The 21,178-nt window shown below is 43.1% G+C and overlaps 1 protein-coding gene across 2 annotated transcripts in view; it reads left to right on the plus strand.

Moving 5' to 3' along the window:
* LOC147114121 (gamma-aminobutyric acid receptor subunit gamma-2-like) overlaps window positions 1-21,178 on the plus strand; it is a 177,669-nt gene that overhangs the window by 114,792 nt on the left and 41,699 nt on the right. For both annotated transcript variants that reach the window (XM_085995739.1, XM_085995738.1), the window contains exon 8: window positions 12,621-12,773. In XM_085995739.1, coding sequence (XP_085851865.1) covers window positions 12,621-12,773 — 153 coding nt within the window. The remainder of the gene's footprint in view (window positions 1-12,620; window positions 12,774-21,178) is intronic.

A 21,178-nucleotide genomic window follows, 5' to 3' on the forward strand; every position in this document is an offset into this window, starting at 1 on the left:
ATGTCCTAGTAAAGGATCCCCTTGGAATGAGTGACCATAACATGGTTGAATTCCATATTCAATTAGAGGGTGAGAAGGTTGGATCTCAAACAAGCGTGCTAAGCTTGAATAAAGGAGGCTATGAAGGTATGAGAGCGGAATTGAGTAGAGTGGATTGGGAGAATAGATTAAAGGGTAAGACGATACATGATCAGTGGTGTACATTTAAGGAGTTATTTTACAACTTCCAAAAAATATATATTCCACTGAGAAGAAAAGGGTGTAAAAGAAAAGACAGCCATCCGTGGCTAAGTAAAGAAATTAAGGATAGTATTCGACTAAAAACAAGGGCATATAAGGTAGCCAAATCTAGTGGGAGGATAGAGGATTGGGAAAACTTTAAAAGACAGCAAAAAATAACAAAAAGATTGATTAAGAAAGGGAAGATAGATTATGAAAGTAAATTAGCAAAAAATATAAAAACAGATAGTAAGAGTTTTTACAGTTATATAAAAAGAAAAAGGGTGGCTAAAGTAAATGTTGGTCCCTTAGAGGATGAGACCAGGAAATTAATGGTGGGAAATATGGAGATGGCAAAAACACTGAATGAATATTTTATATCAGTCTTTACAGTAGAAGACACTAAGAATATCCCAGCACTGGACAAACTGGGGGCTAAAGGGGGGGAGGAGCTAAACACGATCAAAATCACTAAGGAAGTGGTACTCGGTAAAATAATGGGACTCAAGGCAGATAAATCACCTGGACCTGATGGCTTACATCCTAGGGTCTTGAGGGAAGTGGCGGTAGGGATTGTGGATGCATTGGTAATAATTTTCCAAAACTCCCTGGACTCGGCAATGGTCCCGGCAGACTGGAAAACTGCTAATGTAACACCCTTATTTAAAAAGGGCAGTAGACAGAAGGCTGGAAAGTATAGACCGGTTAGCCTAACATCTGTGGTAGGTAAAATTTTGGAGTCCATTATTAAGGAGACAGTAACAGGACATTTGGATAATCATAATTTAATACGACAAACTCAGCATGGTTTTATGAAGGGGAAGTCATGTTTGACAAATTTGCTGGAGTTCTTTGAGGAAGTAACATATAGGGTGGATAAAGGGGAACCAGTGGACGTAGTGTATTTAGACTTCCAAAAGGCATTTGACAAGGTGCCACACAAAAGATTATTGCTTAAGATAAAAAATTACGGGATTGGGGGTAATATTCTGGCATGGATAGAGGATTGGCTATCCAACAGAAGGCAGAGAGTTGGGATAAATGGTTCATTCTCAGACTGGCAATCAGTAACTAGTGGTGTTCCGCAGGGGTCAGTGCTGGGTCCCCAACTCTTTACAATCTATATTAACGATTTGGAGGAGGGGACCGAGTGTAACATATCAAAGTTTGCAGATGATACTAAGATGGGAGGGGAAGTAGTGAGTGAGGAGGACATAAAAAACCTGCAAGGGGACATAGACAGGCTATGTAAGTGGGCAGAGATTTGGCAGATGGAATACAATACTGGAAAGTGTGAGGTTATGCACTTTGGCAGGAAAAATCGTAGAGCAAGTTATTATCTTAATGGCAAGAAACTGGAAAGTACTGAAGTACAAAGGGATCTGGGGGTCCTGGTGCACGAAACTCAAAAGGTTAGTATGCAGGTGCAGCAAGTGATTAAGACGGCCAATGGAATGTTGGCTTTCATTGCTAGGGGGATAGAATATAAAAATAGGGAGGTATTGCTTCAGTTGTACAAGGTATTGGTGAGACCGCACCTGGAATACTGTGTACAGTTTTGGTGTCCATACTTAAGAAAGGACATACTTGCTCTCGAGTCAGTACAAAGAAGGTTCACTCGGTTAATCCCGGGGATGAGGGGATGGACATATGAGGAGAGGTTGAGTAGATTGGGACTCCTCTCAATCTTCTGAACTCCAATGAGTAGCGATCTTATTGAAACATATAAGATTGTGAAGGGGTTGGATCGGGTGGATGCGGGGAGGATGTTCCCGATGATGGGTGAAACTAGAACTAGGGGGCATAGTCTTAGAATAAGGGGCTGCTCTTTCAAAACTGAGATGAGGAGGAACTACTTCACTCAGAGGGTGGTAGGTCCATGGAATATGCTGCCCCAAAAAGCTGTAGAAGCTACATCATTACATAAATTTAAAACAGAAATAGACAGTTTCCTAGAAGTAAAGGGAATTAAGGGTTACGGGGAGCGGGCAGGAATTTGGACATGAGTCTAGGTTCGGATCGGTCATGGCCCTGTGGGTAGCGGAGCGGGCCCAGGGGCCATGTAGCTTGATCCTGCTCCTATTTCGTGTGTCTAATTCTGTTAGATTCAGGAGATGGTTCTGTGATAGTGTATTGGCGGTTAGGATCAGATCAGCCATGATCTTATTGAATGGCGGAGCAGGCTCGAGGGGCCGATTGGCCTACTCCTGCTCCTATTTCTTATGTTCTTATGTTCTTATGTCATTCAATTGTGCTAGTTAAGAGGGTGTTTAAAGCAATTTAATCACCATTTTCCCAGGTACAAAGCATTTTCCCAAGTTTTGCACGAGGTTCATAGAAACATAGAAGATACGAGCAGGAGTAGGCCATTCGACCCCTCGATAACCATTCATTGAGATCATGGCTGATCATCCAAACTCAGTACCCTGTCCCTGCCTTCTCCTCATATCCCTTGATCCCTTTAGCCTTAAGAAATATATCTAACTCCTTCTTGAATATATTTAATGAATTGGCCTCAACTGCCTTCTGTGGCAGAGAATTCCACAGGTTCACCACTCTCTGGGTGAAGAAATTCCTCCGCATCTCTGTCCTAAATGGCTTACCCCTTATCTTTAGACTGTGGCCCCTGGTTCTGGACTCCCCTGCCATCGGGAACATCCTTCCTGCCTTTAGTCTGTCTAGTCCTTAGAATTTTATAAATTTCAATGAGATCTCCTCTTATTCTTCTAAACTCCAGCGAGTATAAGCCCAATCGACCCAATCTCTCCTCATACGTCACTCCTGCCATCCCAGGTATCAGTCTGCTGAATCTCCGCTGCACTCCCTCCATGGCAAGAACATCCTTCCTCAGATAAGGCGACCAAAACTGCACACAATACTCAAGGTGTGGCCTCACCAAGGCCCTGTACAACTGCAGCAAGACATCCTTGTTCCTGTACTCGAATCCTATTGCTATGAAGGCCAACATACATTTGCCTTCTTAACCGCCTGCTGCACCTGCATGCTTATGTTCAGCGACTGGTGCACAAGGACACCCAGGTCTAATTGCACTTCCCCTTTTCCAATCTATTGCCGTTCAGATAATAATCTGCCTTCCTGTTTTTGCCACCAAAGTGGATAACCTCGCATTTATCCACATTATACTGCATCTGCCATACATTTGCCCAATCACCCAACCTGTCCAAATCATGCTGGAGTTTCTCGGCATCCTCCTCACAGCACACGCCCACCCAGCTTTGTATCGTCTGCAAGCTTGGAGATATTGGCCTTGAAATTCGGTGGAGGCCCAAATGGGGCGCCAAGCTCGCCTGGGCGCCGGAATTACCGCTGCGAATGGAGCAGTTGCGCCTGCCGGAAATTCAGCTTGAGCACCCCAAGAGGGACGCGGGGTGCTGCTCGAGGCGCCCCGCGTCCCTCTTGGGGCGCTGAAACTGAATATCGCAGCGCAACGTGCCACAGCACCACACGCTGCGGCATGGCGTGCTGCGGTACTGCAGGCCTTCCTCCCCTTCTTAAGGGGGAGGGGCCTGCACCAGCGTGATGACCGATCGCGAGTGCCGGCAAAAGAGCCCGGCACCGAGGAGAAGTGCTGGGTTCTCGGGACACAGCCGGCACTGCCCGGGGGGGATCAAGAGGCCGGGGACGGAGGTGCTGGCAGGCGGCCACCAAAAAAAATGGCCGCCCCGCACCTCCACCTTAATTTGCGCCAGTACCGCCACAGGTAGGCCCCGTGAACCGGGCGCGATTTGCGAACGGCGTTACAGAGGCGGGCGCTACCAAATATCGCAATCAGGGCGGTAGCGGGGCGCTGCACACACCGATGACATCATCGGTGGCGGCACAGCGCTACAGGCTAACGCCGCCATTAGCGCCCCGCTAAATATCGCGGGAGGCGTGGCCAGTGGCGCTAAAGCCACTGAGTGCCCTCTTTAGGCGCTAACTGGTGGCGCAGCCCACCGAATTTCTAGGCCATTACATCTAGTTCACTCGTCTAGATCATTAATATATATTGTGAATAGCTGGGGTCCTAGCACCGATCCCTGCTGTACCCCACTAGTCACTGCCTGCCACTCGGAAAAAGAGCCATTTATTCCAACTCTTTGCTTCCCGTCTGCCAGCCAGTTCTCTATCCAAGTCAGTACCTTGCCCCCAATCCCATGTGCTTTAACTTTACACGCTAATCTCTTATGCAGGACCTTATCGAAAGCCTTCTGAAAGTCCAAATACACCACATCCACTGGTTCTCCCTTATCTATTCTACCAGTTACATCCTCAAAAAATTCCAGTAGATTTGTCAAGCATGATTTACCTTTTGTAAATCCATGTTGACTTTGTCCGATCCTGTCACTGTTTTCCAAGTGCTCTGCTATTACATATTTTAGAATGGACTCTAGCATTTTCCCCACTACCGATGTCAGGCTTACCGGTCTGTAATTCCCCATTTTCTCTCTTCAGGGATCACGCCAGGTAAGTATGTCAGGTTCTGAACAACTCTCCATTTCTTTGAATAGGTGACAGCAGCAAAAGTGGCCTAAAAGCTACCATTTTACTACTGGTCACTTTTCAATGTCAGAAGCTGGAGCATTAATGATTTGGAATCTACTTTGAGCTTTATGCACTTTTGAAGTGCTTGGAGTATTCTTTCTATCAACTGTCACCTCCTTGGAACAACCTCTCTCAACATTGACAGATTACTTTTGTCATCTCAACCTCACCTGCCATCTATTCCATCAGCATTGGTGCCCATGAAAAAACCTCACCTTGGTCCTCAGAATCCCACCACGATCAGCCCCAACACCAGCAGCACCAGGCACACAAGCAGCACCAACAACACCACCAATCTTCTCCGCAGTCAACTGATACTGCACTGGACACAGGGCATCACCACCCATGCACATTGCTGCCCGGGATGCCAGCGATGGCCTCACCATGTCCAGATTTGCTTCACTTAACACTGTACACCCTGGCTGCCACATGATGCACCAGGTAGGCACCACCCCATACCAGCACCATAAAGCATCCCTACAATGTCCAAGCCATTGTTTCACACTCATCACCATTGTGCGGGAGGGGGTGGGGGAGACGTTTTGTCTCACCATTCACTGCAACTCACTAAGCCACTTCCAAAGGTGCACACAAATCTGTCCAAGAACGCAAAGTGTTCAAAATAAAGATTTCCATGTTTGACAGCACATTACCAGAAACTTCACACGAACATAGGCTAAACCACCCAAGTGCCTACCCTTGTGTGTTCTTAGTTGGTATGCTTGCAGTAGAATGAGGGTGAGTGTGAAGGGTGGCTAGTGAGATGGGGAAGTGATAATGTAGATAGAGAGGGATGGGTGGAGTTGCAAGGTAAGTTGGTGTGAGTAAGGATGTGCAGGAGTAGGGTAGGGAAGGCTGAGTGATGGTGATGTGATGCGTGGTACAGCAGAATGAGATTGAGTGTGGCTTGGCAGTAACGTTTTGTGATCTACTGAGATCATTGAAAGGCTTGCATCACTGCAGCCTGGTCCGCCTGACAACATTCCTGCTTGTGCCCTCCTGTGCAATGTGCAACCAGGCTGCGTTGGTCTCCTGGGGAGGTGTCTTCTGCCCATTGGAAGGGAAGAGAACCTCCCTGTGTGCTGTGAGTCCCTGCAAAAGCATATGGAGGGAGTTATGGGAGAGCCTGGGTACAGCCATGTACTTTTGTGCAGTGCTTGTCAGTGTTTGCAGCACCTCAATGCTTCAGAACACCGACAGCAGAACTGTCAAAATGAATGTGGACATGTCCCTTTAAGGAAACTGGCTGATGATGCGTCATCAGACCCGCTTCCTTTTAATTGGCCGGTAACCTTGCAGGGCGGGCTTAAAAAGCCCAATGAGGTTAAAATCACTCAGAGGAGGTGGGATGAAGACGGGTGCGGAGTTTGAGGCCGCTGTCTGCTCCGGTCGCACCAGACTTGCCACGGCTGGCGAAATCATGGCCTGTGAGTCTGAATCAAATGCCCCCATTCTTCAACTTGGGAGTTCGCCCAAACAGAAAATCTAGGTTGAAAAATAGTACACATATTGACACTATTGGACAACATGCTTTTCTGCCTTTGAGGTATTCACTGCAAAATCTTTCCAAATTATTGAGTCTTCTAATGATGATGAAGATTTCTGTGGCTTAATAACCATGATCTAATTAATTTATCAAAGGATTTGCTTAAAGTTCCCAGTGGAGTACCAGATGTTAGATAAATTGCTGTCCAAAGACTGGTTAATCTGTATATACCGCTTCCATTAATTATCCAGATTTGTTTCCAAACATTTAATCATCTAGAACCATTACCAGAAGAGGGTTGCTCTTAGAGATCATTGCTGAATCTTCTCTCCCTTAGTAAACTTATTTAAACCCTTTCAGTGTGGATATTCATTTAAAATTAAATGTTAAATTACAACAATGAAATTGGGATCTTGAAGAAAGCAACTCTTATTCAAGAACTTGGGAGGATATTTACAGGAATTTCTCAGTAGGAGGAAGGAGCGGAATGCTACACCATCATTCACTCCAATGTAATCATTGTAAATTTAACATACAGCAGTGTACAATTTCAAATTCCACATTGACAAAGTAGCCTTTAGTTTACTGCAATTTAAAAAAGCATCTTGTTCCAGTAAAGTAACTTGTAATAAAGGTATGAGCAATATCATGATTGGTGATGCAATGACATCATCACAAGACCAATTTTTTTGCTACATTATTTTTGGAAATTTCATTAAAAAAAATTAATAATAAAAAAAAATCAAACACAAGGAAAGCACAACCACATTGCAAAATTATTACCTGAGCTACAATTTTCCCTGGGGGTTAAAATTGTACAAATGAACAGAAGTTCCAGTGCAGACTGTTCCAGGAACTGAACCTGACTGAAAGCCTTCAATGCTAACCCATTAAGTGCCACTCATTCTTTTTATGTTAAATTGTTTTCATGCACTATGGGGTAGAACTTCAACGATGTCCGGTTCTGGGTGTGAAGGCAGACCTGATCTGGTAGGCCCATGGCCTGCCCAAAACTGGGCCTCATCTAAATATTCTGAGAAAACTGCAACTCGCCCAACTGCAGCATCAAATTTCATCTTGGCTAAGTGCTCGGAGGGGGAAGAACAGTAGTGGGAAGGAGGTGGAGGTGGGGTGACAAACAGTGCCTTCAGCTGTGCTATGGAGCTGGGAGAAGCACGTTTGCTCCTCCTGGCTTTAGATTAAAATTTGTTTTTCAAATTTGACTTATGTTTTTAGTGGCGGCCATTTACTACACCGCATCCACACCAACAAAGCTTTAACAGAGCAGGCCTGGAGCCTGTTCCACTCAGGGCTGCAAATTGCTCAGATGGATCCAAAACCAAGTGTTAGGCCCCTCATTAGCATATGCAGAGGGTCTAATGCCTGTTTTAGGCGGCTGCCTCTGATGCCTGAAAAATGGCCTGACCCAATATTGGGTCAGACGTTTTTCAGACGTCCTTAAGGCGTGGAACTTTGGGCCCTGAAATTCCTTCTCATTGCACCCATTTTACACCTATAAAATGGGTGCAATGATCTCCAATTTCTAGGACTTTATGTCTGGTTTACTTGGCACCATATTAATTTGGTGTACTGTGTGTCATGTTGGCTTTAAGAACACAAGAAAACACAGCAGAAAGGTCATTTGGTCCAGCAAGCCCACTCCTGCCATTCATCCTAACATTGGCTTTTCATATTTAATCTCTTGCAGCAAGGGATTGCAATTTCTGTCTCCTTGTCCCCCAAAAGTAATTAAATAGAAGTCCAGAATATTGATCCTTACACCTCTGTTATTTTGCCATGGTTGGTTTGTTCCCACAGATCACATATTGAAGCTGCCAGTAGCACAAGAACTGTCATGGTCCTTAGAGTTCTTTATCATATTTGTTTATACTTGTCCATATAACCTTCAGTATATTTCTAACCAGATACTTTTATAACTCTTCTTTTGAAGGAGTTTTTCAAAATAGCATTAACTGTTTTTGCAGAGAACCTATTCCACATATCCACTGCAGAAAAAAAGAATGTCTTCTAATTTCTCTTGTTTCAAGATTGTAAGATTGTTAAATTTATACTTGAGTCCTATGTTTTGGTGTTTACATCTAAATCATCTATACCTGTCACCATTTCATGCTGTTTATTTTTATTTTTAATTGCAGTTTTATTTTTTTCTGCTAGTTTTGTTCCCCTACCACCTCTCCAGAGGCCATTAACTCCTCACTAGGTGATGGTTCCATGGGCTTTGGTCAAATTCTGGTACCTCATGTGTGAGGCTTGAAAATAAGGGGGTGATTTTGCCAGCCCTGGGGAGGCGGGTATGGGGGCGGGACTGCCGGGAAAATGCCAGAATCTGGGAGCGAGTATCCATCCCGCCCCCAACCCGCCTCTGTGCCATCATCCCAGGAGGCGGATACCCGACCCGTGCCAGGTCCTGTCTCCTCGCGGAGGGAAGGAGAATAGTGCCAATTAACTGCAGGTAGTTAACAGGCAGTTTTTTGGCTAATCCCTATTTTGATACCTAAAGTGTGGGCTTCCCGATGGCTCTGAACCTCGCCAGGGTCAGCGAGGTGAGCCGTTGTCTGCAGGGGTCGGAGGGGCTGAAATGTGCAGGTGAGTGATGAGTGCAAGTGTGGAGAGGTAAGTGTGTGAGGTGAGTCTAAAGTGTTTTAATAAGATTACTTACCTTTGCTTCTTCCTCCAGGCTTCATCCCTTTAGGCTGCGGGAGCTGCCTCATCTCACCAGCGAGATAGCAGAATGACCGCTGCATTCTTAAATGCAGCAGCCTTCTGCTTTCTGCTCAGGAAAGCTACCTAAGTGAGTCTTGAGTAAAGGACTCAACTTAGAAGACAGCTTGTCAGGGCTGGATTTTCTCAATGGGACGCATTTGGCGGGACTGTTGCTTGCCGGCTTTCTATCCCGCCTCCATCAGCTACTGGCCAACCAGCAGGATTTTCCCCTGATTGACCTTGTTAAGCCCACCCAGCAGGCTCAACAGGCCAATTAGGGGGAAGTCAGTGACGGTGCATGTCAACATATGACGTGCCCTCTGTCAAGAACTCTTGAAAGAAGAAATGTAATTGTTTGACAGCTCTGTGAAGCTGTCAAACACTGACATTCTGTGTAGTTTGATGAGTTCTGAACACAAGGACTCATCAAACCTTTCAACTTTGCAGAAATCACCTGGCTGTTGGTTCGGAGGATCCAACAACCAGTCTGTGATATCTACAATGGAGATGTCGGGACTCTGAATCCACAGCGGCTGAAGGCTGTAGGCAGAAACAAAGGTAAGTGAACATTTTCTAACACTTTACACTCACCTTACATACTTACCACTCCACACTTGCACCCATCACTCACCTCTACGTCGCACTTTCAGACCCCTCTGAACCCCGCAGGCCTCCTACTTGTCTCCTACACCCTGGCGGGGTTCCCCAAAGTCGGGAAGCCTGCACTTCGGAATGAAAAATGGGGATAATCCTATTTTCTGCCTGTTAACTACCTGTCACCAGCTTTCCCTTAATTGGCTGGTTAAGCCTGCTGGGCGGATATAACAAGGCTAATCAAGGGAAAATAGCGTGGGTTGGCCAGACGTCAATGGAGGCGGGACTAAAAGCCAACAAGCAGCTTTCCCGCCTCCATCACGTCCCCATTGATAAAATCACCCCCGAAGTGTCAGCAGGTTATTTGACTGAAAATGGGGATTCAAAGTCAAACCTGATCTTGTCCTTACCTAACATCGATACACATGCACTTCTAGCAGGAGTTACTGGCTAGTTATAAGGAATGAAAACCCAGGCTAATTTTTCTCCTCCTCAAATTGGGTCACTGACGCTAATTGTAGAGCTCCTTCTGACCAATTAACTCAGCACAAATTGGTAATCGAACCTGGTTAGTATAGTCTAGCTACTACTTGGATAAACATATTTAAGTCTTCAGAGCAGCACCTTCAACAGTTTAAAAACTGTTTTTGTGCACTGTATCATGTTAGTTCACAAACTACATCATATTTGTTTTGTGCATTGTTCACCATGCTGGTTTCCTGCACTTGGTTAAGTTAGATTTGTGCAACATGTGCTATTTTGGTTTTGTAGACCATGTGACATATTGGTGATGTAGATAATGGGGTAGATTTTCAACTTGCTGCCCAGGCATAAAAATGGGATTGTGGATCGGCCGCCTGTTCTCGAAACCTCCTGATTTTCATTCTATTTTGCATCCACAGCATCAGTTTTATGCCCGGGCAGCAAGTTGAAAATCTAACCCAATGTGTCACATTGGTTTTGTTGTGTCACATCAAATAAAAGAAAGAACTTGCATTTATAAAACACCTTTCACGACCTCAGGATGTCCCAAAGCGTTTTACAACCAATGAAGTAATTTTGAAGTGTAGTCACTGCTGTAATGTAGGAAACATGGCAGCCAATTCGCACACAGCAAGGTCACACAAACAGCAGTGTGATAATGACCAGATAATCTGTTTTAGTGATGTTGGTTGAGGTATAAATGTTGGCCAGAACACCTGGGAGAACTCCCCTTCTCTTCTTCGAAATAGTGCCGTGGGATCTTTTGCGTCCTCCTGAGAGGGCAGATAAGGCCTTGGTTTAACGCCTCATTCGAAAGATGTTCATTCTAACTGTGCAGCATTGAAGTGCCAGCCTAGATTTTGTGCTCAAGTCTCTGGATTGGGATTTGAACCCACAACCTTCTGACTCAGATGCGAGTTCGTGTTGCATACTTGTATTATGATAGTTTTGTAGACTTATACCACTTGGTATTGCAGACCTGTACCACATTAGTTTTATAGACCTGTCATGTTGAATTTGTATGCTTCATCAATTTAGTTCCATGTCAATTTAGGTGAGTAAAAGTGTAACATCTGGCAGTTAAACCTTTTTAGAAACCACTTTTGTGATTCTATATATAACATTTTCCTAAATTAATTATTAAATCATTTACATTTTTGTGACAAACCAAAAATGGGACTGCTCCAATATTTGTTAACTCAGATATGGAATACAATTTATGAAACACAGATATAGCAAGTGAACACGAGATCCTCAATCAGACCCTATTTCACAGCCCTCACTATAATTGGATCTCCTCTGAGAAAATCCAGCAAGGATCGAAAAATAACTCTTGTTACTGTCTCAAAGTTCCACTGATAGATAAGAAACAGAAATTAATTATTTTGTTTATATTTTGCATGTTCTTTATTTTTACTTTTTTTCCCTTTTCTGTAGTCAATCATTTGACTGAAAAGGATTATTGTATAGCCTGAAATCCTTCCTTGAATGAATCAAGGAGTATAGGGCAGGAAAGTGGAGTTGAGGTAGAAGATCAGCCATGATCTTATTGAATGGTGGAGCAGGCTCAAAGGGCTGAATGCCTTACTGCTGCTCCTATTTCTTACGTTCTTAAAGCCCCCAAATCTTTCCTTCCCATCTCTGTAGACAGGATCTTTCCCCTTATAAAACTGGGTAGTAGAAATGGTAACAGTGTTATATATTCATTTGTGTTTAAAACATCCATGTTGTACATATTGGCCAGGTTTTGCAATAATAATAATGGTGAGGCTATCAACGCTCACCGTTATTTTGTAGTGAATCGGACAGCAACTTCAAGTGTTCGCATACGCGCAGCAAAACGCAGAAATCAGAAAGTGCCTGTCCGATTTTCCCTTCTCCTCCAAGGCTTCACTACACTGGTACCTCACGGAGAGACTCGGCCTTAAAACATATGAAGGGTGTGAAGTTGCGGTACTTACCCACTAGTTACCCACTAAATACGCCAGAAAAAGTTAGGGCTGGTGTATTTAAGTGTAAGTGAATATTTAGCAATGTGATAAGTTTTAATTATTACCAAACAACCTCTCTGGTGCTGAAAATCTTCATTTACAAGTATGGCATCTCATTTCTTCAGATTTTAATTATTGTTGGAGATTTAAAAAATAAAATTAATTTTTAAAACTTTTTATTTCTGTCTCTTTTATCTCTCTCTGCCTCTCTGTCTCTCTTAATCCCATCTTTCTTTCCCTCTCTTTATTTCGCTTCCTGTACATGATTTTATGCTAACCAACACTTCCTGGTTTAGAGTCTGTATGTCTCAGTAAGGATTCTTCGATCTGATTGGTTGAAGAGACACACTGTTGCTTGCTCTGCTTGTTCAGATCTCAGATCCCCTGTAGAGGGCGTTGTGCTGAAAAGGCTTTCTAATTACCATAAGTTGCCACGCTAAAGTCCACTAAAACGTATGTGGACAGCTGTAAGCTTAATGAACGGCGAACGCCGTTCGTTTGCCTATGACCGCAAAATCTGGGCTAATGTTGATTTATCATGAGGGGATGACTCATTTAATGTTTTCATTTTTCTGTAGGAGATTACATTGTAATGGCAGTGTACTTCGATCTCAGCAGACGAATGGGCTACTTCACCATTCAGACCTACATCCCTTGCACATTGACTGTTGTTTTATCCTGGGTATCATTTTGGATCAATAAGGATGCAGTACCAGCCAGAACATCATTAGGTAATGAAATGCTTACATCACTATCACTATTAGCTTTATGTACATAAAAGTAACTATTTTTAGTCCTTATAATTAAAAAAAAAAATTCTAAGTTAAAATTCTTATAAAAGCACGTCTCAACCTCAGCTGTTGTCTCCCACAATCGATTTGGTCACATTGGCCACTGTGTTGTCTCTGGGTAAAGTACAATGATAGGTGTGAAGTCTATCACATCTTTCCTTATACAATATGCTAACATGGAAATGGAAACTCTGCATGTTTTTGTGTGGTGGGGAGAAATGTGTTTGTGTGGCTGTGGGTACGTGTTGGGGAATGGGCAGTCAATGTGTAATTGGAGTGACTCAGTCCTAAGATGGTGGATCTTCCTGAGATCCAGGAATGATATTGGCTGTTTAAATCTATATCATTTGAGATTTCAGTCAAAAGTTTAACATATAATTTCGTCAGTAGCGGCATCTAAATTTTGAGGTCAAACACAGAGATTCCCTCACAGCCTTGAAGTCATTTCTTGGTATTTGTTTTCTTTATTTCTATATACAATGGACTTTATGGAGTGTTTTTCAGCATGTTATTCCATGTGAAAATGTCTTTCAGTACATCAAACCCATTCTTTCCACAGATCACGTACAATTTTAATTTTATGAGTAGATGATTAACCACAGAGCAGAAAACTCTCAAATTTCTCCATAATCCCCAATTGATCAAAGAAATCCAGGATATCAATCTAACATTACAATCTAAATTACTTCATTTTCTTTTTGTTTATAACCCATTTAGTGCTGGTAGAGACCATCAGCAGTCCCAGTTGTTATTGAATTCATGACTGAAAATTTATAATATATAAAAATAATATAGATAGATAAGACAGTTCTGAACTGTTCCAAAAATGCATTCAACCTCTGAAGATCACCCGTTTCAACCTCTGACGATCACCCGTTGTTGTAAATTAATAATACACAAAGTGTATTTTTCAGTATTAAATTCTGTAGAAAAATTTCATACCACATCAATCTAACTTGTGATAGTTACATGATTTGCTCTGATTCTTGTCAATTAGCTGTGACACCTAATCAATCTCATGCTGAAACATAATACTTCAGCCAATGCTTGGAGCATTAACATGTCAAAAATCATCATTCTAGGCAGTATTTCAATTGTGAGTAGTTATATATTGTTTGCTTATCTTATCCTGTGGAGGTCTTTTGGTATGATTTTTGCCTACGCTATTTTATTATTCCTATATAAAGAAAGAAAGACTTGGATTTATATAGTGCCTTTCTCACAACCTCAGCCAGAGCACTTTACAGCCAATGAAGTACTTTTGAAGTAACAACAGAAAATGCTGGAAAAACTCAGCAGGTCAGGCAACATCCGTGGAGAGAAATTTCCAACATCTGCAGTATTTTGCTAAAGTACTTTTGAAGTGTATTCACTGTTGTAATGTAGGAAACACAGCAGCCAATTTTCACACAGCAAGCTCCCACAAACAGCAAAGAAATAAATTACTAGATCATCTGTTTTAGGTGTTGGTTGAGAGATAAATGTCGGCCAGGACACCAGGAGAACTCCCCTGCTCTTCTTTGAATAGTGCAGTGGGATCTTTTACGACCACCTGAGAGGGCAGACGGGGCCTTGGATTAATAGCTGAAGGATGGCACCTCTGACAGTGCTGCGCTCCCACAGTACTGCACTGAAGTGGCATCCTAGATTATGTGCTAAAGTCCCTGGAGTGGAACTTCAACCCACGACCTTCTGCCTTAGAGTTGAGAGTGCTACCACTAAGCCAAGGATGAAACTTTATACCTTTATGCAACCACGGGGTTACTATAAACAGACCGATAGTCCCCACTCATCAATCCAGACCAGCATTTTAGCCCAGCCTCACCATTCTGTGTTGTTATAACAATGGCACTTCTGCCTGCATTCCCTTATTAGATGGTAGCTGTGTGGCCAGAGCATCAGAGATGTACTTCTGACTTCTACTGTACACAACTCTCCACAATTTAAAACATAACTTCCAGGACATAATTTTTTTTTAGAAAGCAGTGAGAATGATTAAAGTCCCGCTGGATCTAAAATTTATCTACTGAACAGAATGCATGTCATAACACACTCAGGACGTTGTTACCATGAGTTGTTGGTTAGCTGTGCTCATGGCATGAATGTCAGATCCAGTGGGATGTTGAGATTTGCTTATCTCTAGTCTTTTAAATAATCAGGATCGAGTGCAAACCAATATGGTGGGTATATTGTGTTTAATCGGAGTTTAGGATGGAACATAACACACTAGTTAAACAGCAAAAACATACGACCGTGAAAAGCAGCTGGTACTGGACCTGATCGAACAGACGGCTGGCGTGCACAAACAACTCTTCTTATTCATTCTCCTTCTTGTCTCACATGTCTCTCTCTCTCTTTCTGAACTACCCAAGAGTTTTAGACTAGGGTCAGCATGGCTCCACTTCTCGGAGTAGTGTTAGATGACCAATTTCACTCTTGGGAGCCCCTCGCTGCACGATCTCTGAGTTAAGAGTTCTTTAGCTCTTTCTTTTATTCTCTTTTTAGGGGTGGGCCTGAGGTAGGATAATGGCCAAGACCATTTAACCTGTAGAGGTTCCCCTTAAAACCAGGTGTTCAATGGCATGTCGAGTTCTTTGTCTAAACTTGCAGATGAAGACCCTCCCTCAAGGGGGGGCCTTCACAATCATTACACATGTTTTCTTGTTTATACGGCCAATCTATCTGGACTCTCTTATCTCTCCCGGCCCTGTCCCTCCAAAGCTATAGTCTCTTATCTCATCCTCTCTTGTCCTCCCTGGCCCAGCTGGTGTATGTCTCAGGCACAACCTTGGGCCATTAAATTAGAGGTCCAAGTCAGAGCTGTCTTACTCAACCAGCCGCTATCTAACAGACTGTTCCAGCCTGAGATGGTACCTTAGCTCCCATAAATTCCTTCTCTTCTATGACCTTTATATTAATTAACTTTTAATTATTTTTGCGAACAGTTCTGTTAAACAAATTCCAAATTCTACCTTAGCATTATAATATGGTTATTAGTAATAATGGAAGAAACATAGGTTGGGCCTTCATTGGCCAAATTAAAGATACGTTGAACAAAGTCAAAGCTCTAACTTGCAAACAACAGATATGGCATGCAAGGCCATCCTGTGGGCCCCTGTGTGAAATGTTTATGCCTCATCTGATTTAACTAACTGAAGATATTTTGTCTCAAATTCTAATACAAGTTTTCAGGAAAACAAAACTTAAACAGTTCCAGTAAGACCAAACTTATACATTAACCCCTTACTTGCCTTGAGCAAAAACATACAATCATTTAAACACAGTTATTCACGATACAGTTTCATTTGCCTAACCATATACATTTTTAGGCATCCCTAATTTCTAACAGACTCCCCACCTGGAGAGGGAGAAAAACTCTATTTCGACCTCTCATTTTCGACTCTACCAACTGTGCCAACTCTAGATTATTGGTTTGACGGTTTAGTTGGCATATCAAGCATCTCAAATAACATGACATTATAATTAGAACTATTAAGACCAGGCATTGCTTTCCACTGGTGTTCATCCTTATGACTCGGCCAAAAAGACAGCCAATTCAAATCATAGTTCTTAATGTCCCATTTTTCGCTCTTTACTTCATAGGGTATTCCCATCAATCCCGTTTTAACCAATGCTGTGGATACCTTCCGGTACCATCCCGGGGCTTTGCCTTCCGGTGCCTCTGGGTTGTATCCCTCTGTTATGCAGTGTAGTTGTATCCGAACTCTGTTTCCTTCAGGAACCAAAAGGTGGTGCATGCAAGTAGTGACCGTCAGTGGACGTACGACATATCCCTCGCATATGAATTTTATTTCACATATTTCCTTCAAAGCTCGATATGATATACCCTCGCCGTTGGTTTGATCGTAGTATTCCACCCAGTTTGTAGAGATTGCGGAAGCGTTTGAGTGTCTTATGTATATGATGACCCTCAGCAGCAGGATTCAATAACTGATACAGCATGCGACCTGTTTCATTATCATTTTTAACTGGTTCTGTAAGGTAAAATATGCAATATTTACTCTTTCATGGTTTTCAACTGATTGATATGGTACCATTTAGCCACGTTGGCCGTCCCTTTTTTCCCAGGGAATTGCACCAGATAGACCAAAGGACTGGCCCTGTCAATAATCGGGAAGGGGCCATTCCACTTTGGTTCGAAGCGATGTTGCTTCTTCCCATAGTTTAGTACCATTACACCTCCTACTTGATACTCAAATGGTCGGACCTTCTTGTCGAAGTATTTCTTTGCCTGGCTTTTTGATTTGCCTCAAATAAAAACAGAAAATGCTGGAAATACTTCGCATGTCAGGCAGCATTTGTATAGAGAGAAGTAGAGTTAACTCTGTTTCTCTCGCTACAGATGCTGCCTGACCTGCTGAGTATTTCCAGCATTTTCTGTTTTTATTTCAGATTTCCAGCATCCACAGTATTTTGCTTTTGTTTTTGATTTGCCTGTTTGTGTAGCTACAAACATGTTAGTTTGTTCTGTTTTCTACCACCGTTTCAAGCCATTTTTGGTTGGCAATTCCCTGCACTAAGGGTGTGGCTGAAGGGTTTAACAGATGGGCTGGCACCTGCATTAGTCACCTGGTCATAGACTGGTAGGGTGAGATACCCGTTGTGCTATGTGGGGTGGATATAATAGCCATACTGGACCATTTGGTGGGGTGATCTGCACAAAATTTATTTAACATAGTTTTCAGAGTTCGGCTTCCTCTTTCCACCACTCCAGATGATTGAGGGTGATGTGAGATGTGAAGTTTATGCGAGATACCCATTATTCGTTGTAATTCAGTAAAAATTTGGGTGGTAAAGTGTGATCCCTGATCACTATCAACTTGAATTGGCACTCGACACCTGCAGATCACCTCACCCAATAAAAAGCGAGCCGCTGTCAATGCGCTGCTCATTTTACATAGAAAAACCTCCATCTATTTAGTAAATTTATCAATGTATAACCAGACAATACTGCAAGTCAAAAGGTCCTGTAGGTAAAGGCCCTGTAAAATCAATTTGAAGGTGGGTCCACGGCCCATTGGGAGGAGGGGGACTACGCAACAGTGCCTGATTAGTGTGGGCGCTTAGATTGTGCTGTAAACAGGGCAGACAATGATTCACCCTGTGAGTAACATCTGTCACACAATTGAGATAACATGCAAATTTGCATAACTTCTGAACAGTTCCATCAGCTGAATACTCCAGAACCCATTTGAAATGTCAAAGGTGGAGAAGTAGCAGCTGCCTGGTGGAACCTGGGACAAGTGAGTGGGGGTCTCTTGAACAACACCGGCGCAAGCTGGGGTTACCAAGTTAAGCTTGCAATAATCAATTGTTAGATGCCAACTATCGCCTGGTTTCTTAACCGGCCAGGTTGGAGAATTAGTCGTAAAAGTGTCGGTGCGGATAACACCCTGCTTTAACAACGAATCAATAGTAGACTGAACATAAGGTTTACTCTCAGCCGGAATGGAATACTGCTTAACAGGAGGGTGGGGGGTGGTGGGGGGGGGGGTTGCGGGCGCGGCGGGGGGTCTATTAATCTCCTCATCTCCTGACATCCTAACACAATCATGTTTGGGCTTATCAAAAACCTCTGAAAACATATGACTTAGTATATTGACCATGGGGTCTTCAGCCCCAGGAAGGGGGAAGTCCTCGGATTTTTTAATCGCATATAACAAATGTGCATCCAAACTAGGTGTTGGTGGTCCCTCATTAAAGTGCCACCAAAGGCAATTATTAGCATAGTCGAGGACAGCACAGTGTTTATGCAGCGCGTCACTTCCGAGGATACCTTTCTGGTCATGGGTGGCCATTTATACAGGAGAGGGGACATCGACGGAATTCCCATCGACGGACAAAACTGTGGCTGGCTGGGAGCCAGAGGCTGCAGATGACCTTGCAGGACGCACTCGACCAGCTCTGGCCCTGGAAGGCCCAGCTGCAGACTGCACCACTTCAGCATGAGTGGCAGCAGTCTGGGATGGCTGGGTTACAGGCTGCGGCAAGTGCAATGGTGGAGTGGCAGTGGTGGGAGCAGGAATGCTGTCATCCTGAGAGGACAGCATTCCTGCTCGACCGACACACTGCCACTCCCTGGGGCAGAACCTCAGCATCAGGAGCAATCTACTTGAACACAGATTGCTGGCCTGCTGCGGCACCGTGAGATCCCCAGTGGAAAGTGGGTGACCCAGCAACGATGGCAGCAGTCAGCGCTTGCGTGGCATCAATTTGAGATTGCATGAGAGCAGTCTGAGATTGGATGCCACCAACCACTGACTCCATTACAGCACTAAGCCGTTGCATTGCTTCAGCCTGTGCTGCAATAGCTGCTGCCACCTCACCCATGACAAGCGGCATGAGGTCTGGGTCCCCACGGTTTCACTGTGAGGCAACCCTCCTCTGCAAACTGCCAAGGATGGGCTCGATGGCTTGCACAGAGATGAGTGCATGAAGGGATAATTACAAGTCCTAGCCCTTTTCGGGCTACCCCAGATCAGGCATATTCCCCAGATGTTCACCTTCAACTAAAGTTATAGATAGCCGAATTCTATAAGATGCTTAAATGGGTCTAAAGGTTCAGGCTATCCCTCCCTAAAGGAAAGGAATGACTGAAGATGTTACCGTCCTCCAGATAGCACTTTTAATAAGTTTAGCTAGACTGTATCCTTCCAGATATTATGAGGGTCCGGAATAACCCCCAGAATTCTGCAACTCCTTACAAAAGAGTGTACAGAAATTGGGTTTGCAAGTTTATACAGAAATACTCTTTGAGACAATTCTAAAAATATAGATTTATTTAAAAGCCGGCATTCAGTTAACAGTTGTTGAGTCAGTCACAACATTAACAATTCAAAATACAAATAGCTTACATTTCTTATTTCTCAGAGATCCTTATTCTCAAATCTTTACTTCGTTACATTTCTACATGTCTTACTTATTTCTGAATCCAGAACATCCACCAAAATCAAATACCTTGATTACCCAAGACTCAAAGTTAAAAACTTACAGCGCATGTCTGTGAAGTTGAGAAACGCTTGCCTGTTCAGTGACTTCTGACTTTCTGTTTGAAAAGCTCTTATTTTTATACCCTTTTTTCAGTGGTTTATTCTTTGAAGTTTCCTGCTAATGTAAGCTAATTGTCTTATTCATTCTCTCTGTTGAATGCTTTCTATTCTTACTGTCATTTCAGCTGCTGCATGCATAATTATGTCTCTACCTTTAGGAGTTCAATAGTTATCATAAAAACAATATGACAGCAATGGTTTCTGTTTGATGCCATTTGTACAAAATTCTTTCATTCAATTCTTAATATTGGCTTAACTGGTTTTTAGCAGATGTTGTGACTCCATGGTGTTCCAAGTTCAATACAAAAACCATGTGATTGCTTGGTGCATCTATTGAAGTCATATCTTCAAAGAGTTCTGCAGGTATCATATTTACTATATGTAAATTAAAGACACTTTAACCAGTGTGTTTCATGCATTCCTAGCTATCTCAATTGGTTGCATATTTAATCGTGTTTCCTGTCTTCCAAGTTTAACATAAAAACTATTTGACCAGCAGGTGTTTCTTTTACTTGATGTCATCTTTTCAAAGGCACATGATTTTTTAATATTTGTGTTTCTGTTTCACATGTTAGTTCTTTAACACTTTAAACTGGGCATTTCATTGTTTTCCCTCCAAACTCCACACTTTTCGGAAGCGCCAAACGGCTATTTCAATAGGGTCAATGTTTTAGTATATTTAACCAATGCCCATTTCAAAGCTTGTATGTTTACAACTGATCTTTATCTCAGAAGCCTGTTTTCTGTTTGCAGCCTGTATCTCTGAGGCTTTAGATTTTTAAACCCAGTATATCATGTATTAATAAATATCAGAATTCTGTTCATATTATGGTGTATCTTTCTGAAATATGGCTTATTCCTTCACATGCAATGCTGGAGGTGGACTCCTCCACATTCCTAGCCAGTGCATCCATGTTCTTGGGCAACCTTGCCATTGCACCCATGAGCTCAGTATGCATGCTCATCGCCTGTGTGTTCATCGCCTCGACATCAAGGTCCTTGACATGAATCTTGTCATTCATGTGGAAATGACTTATGAAATGATCCTGGGTGGCCTGCTGGTGGCGCTGTCCAGGGAGAGTATAAATACTCGGGCATGGGCCCAGCTTGCACAGGACATTCTTTAACAGGAACTAGTGAAGGACACAACTAGACCTCCATGTTGAAAAACAGTTGATTAAAGCCTTGTTTAATACTTAGACCAAGTCCCTAGTAGTTTGCTTACGTCAGTCTTCATCTGAGTCCTGTGCAGCAGAACTCAAGTGCGCACTCGCC

This window comes from Somniosus microcephalus, chromosome 8 (genome assembly GCF_052327205.1).
Source record: "Somniosus microcephalus isolate GS21.2 chromosome 8, FLI_Smic_1.0, whole genome shotgun sequence".
NCBI lineage: Eukaryota > Metazoa > Chordata > Chondrichthyes > Squaliformes > Somniosidae > Somniosus > Somniosus microcephalus.